The sequence below is a fragment of the Berghia stephanieae genome, chromosome 8, assembly GCF_034508935.2.
Source record: "Berghia stephanieae isolate SIO BIC M18660-M18661 chromosome 8, UCSD_Bste_1.3, whole genome shotgun sequence".
Lineage (NCBI taxonomy): Eukaryota > Metazoa > Mollusca > Gastropoda > Nudibranchia > Aeolidiidae > Berghia > Berghia stephanieae.
In genome coordinates, this window is record NC_088367.1 from 24,506,876 (window position 1) to 24,508,599 (window position 1,724).

Sequence of the window (1,724 nt, forward strand, 5' to 3'; positions counted from 1 at the left end):
GAAAATGTTGGTTGAAGTAGTTCTGGATAGTTATTCAATAATTTTCTGAATGTATTGCAGTTCGGCTCGAGTGGTGAGAGTTCGGCGTTTGCGCAAACTGAACTTACTGAACAAGGTACGTGCGAAAACGTTTCAGCGTCGATAAGGCGTCGACCACGAATATCCACAAGCAGATTATGATGACGTAGAAAATCTGCTCCAAGTAGGGGACGCTTGACATCAGCTTTGATAAGTCGTGCATTGAATGAACGCGATCCAATACGTATGTTAGTTTCAAAGCATCCGTATGTTTTTATTGTAGAACCATTAGCAGCTTGTAATGCGAGATCAGAGGAACCCAAGCTTTTGTCTGATGCAGAGGCGGGTGTGACAGATACTTGAGCTCCAGTATCTACTAAAAAACGTCGGTTTGAATTTTCATCGACGACGATGAGTTGGAGATTTTTTGATGTGGGCGCGTTGGCTGAGTAAGAATCCGGGTCGACAGCAGAATTAACTGTTGACCGGCTTGGCGTTTCCCTGGTTCTTCTTGTTTTTCTTGAATGAATTGAAGAGTTTGCATGTTTGTGCACATCGACGGGCATTTGAACCAAACCGTTGATGGTACCAGCAGAGGGAATCTATTTCACTGGTCATGGTTGGTGTGTCAACTTCACAAGTAGTATGAGAAATTGAAAAGGAGTTAGAGTTTGAGTGAGCAGCGTAGAAAAAATTGTCAGCTTCTCTGGCAAGTGCCCTGTAATCATCTAGGTTGGACGAGTTTGCTAATGGAAGTCTGATGTTTGCTGGAAGTTGTCTTAAGAATAACTGTCTGAAGAGCAGACAGAGCTTGTGTTTGCCGAGGAGCACTAACATCCTGTCCATTAACTCGGATGGCTTTAAGTCGCCCAAACCATTCATGTTGAGTAGAGATTCCGCTCTCTCTGTTTCCGAAAGGCCGAACGCAGACAGCAGGAAGTTTTTCAGTATTTCATATTTACCTTCCTTGGGTGGTGATGATAGAATAGCAAGGGCTCTAGTTGCTGTGTCTGAGTCGAAGGCAGCCACTACATAGTAGTACTTTGTTTCATCGCTTGTTATATCGCGTAAGGCAAATTGTGCCTCGCTTTGTGCAAACCACGCTGAAGGACAAGTGGACCAGAATGTGGGCAATTTCAATGCTACGGCGTCGATAGACATGTTTATTATTATTATGTTCTTGTGAAGAGTTGAACTGGTAAATAGTAATAATAATAATATATACCTACCTCTTAAGTTGTTTTACGTCGGGGTCACCAATGTAGCATCTACTTTACTGGAAACAACAAACAATGAAAGCAATGTGTAGTGAATTTTATAAATTTAATGAGTTCTCTCGTGTTTACGTTTTGTCTGATCTGACGTGTAGAGTAGTCTTGCAGTCAGCAGTATGTGGTAAGTCTTCGTAGTTCGTAGGAAACGGAGATCGCCACATATTATTATTATTATTATTATTATTATTATTATTATTATTATTGTATTATTATTATTATTATTATTATTATTATTATTATTATTATTATTATTATTATTATTATTATTATTATTGTTATTATTATTATTATTATTATTATTATTATTATTATTATTATTATTATTATATTATTATTATTATTATTATTATTTTTATTATTATTATTATTATTATTATTTTTACCATTTTTATTACTATTACATTCTCTCACTGTACTAAGTGTAAAATGAAG

General features: G+C 36.7%; 1 protein-coding gene across 1 annotated transcript; it reads right to left on the reverse strand.

Annotated features, from left to right (window-relative positions):
• Window positions 1–492: 492 nt before the first annotated feature.
• LOC144978962 (uncharacterized) lies at window positions 493–1,179 on the reverse strand. Its single transcript, XM_078925582.1, has one exon. The coding sequence runs from the start codon at window positions 1,177–1,179 to the stop codon at window positions 493–495; it is 687 nt and encodes a 228-aa protein (XP_078781708.1).
• Between the last annotated feature and the right edge of the window lie 545 nt (window positions 1,180–1,724).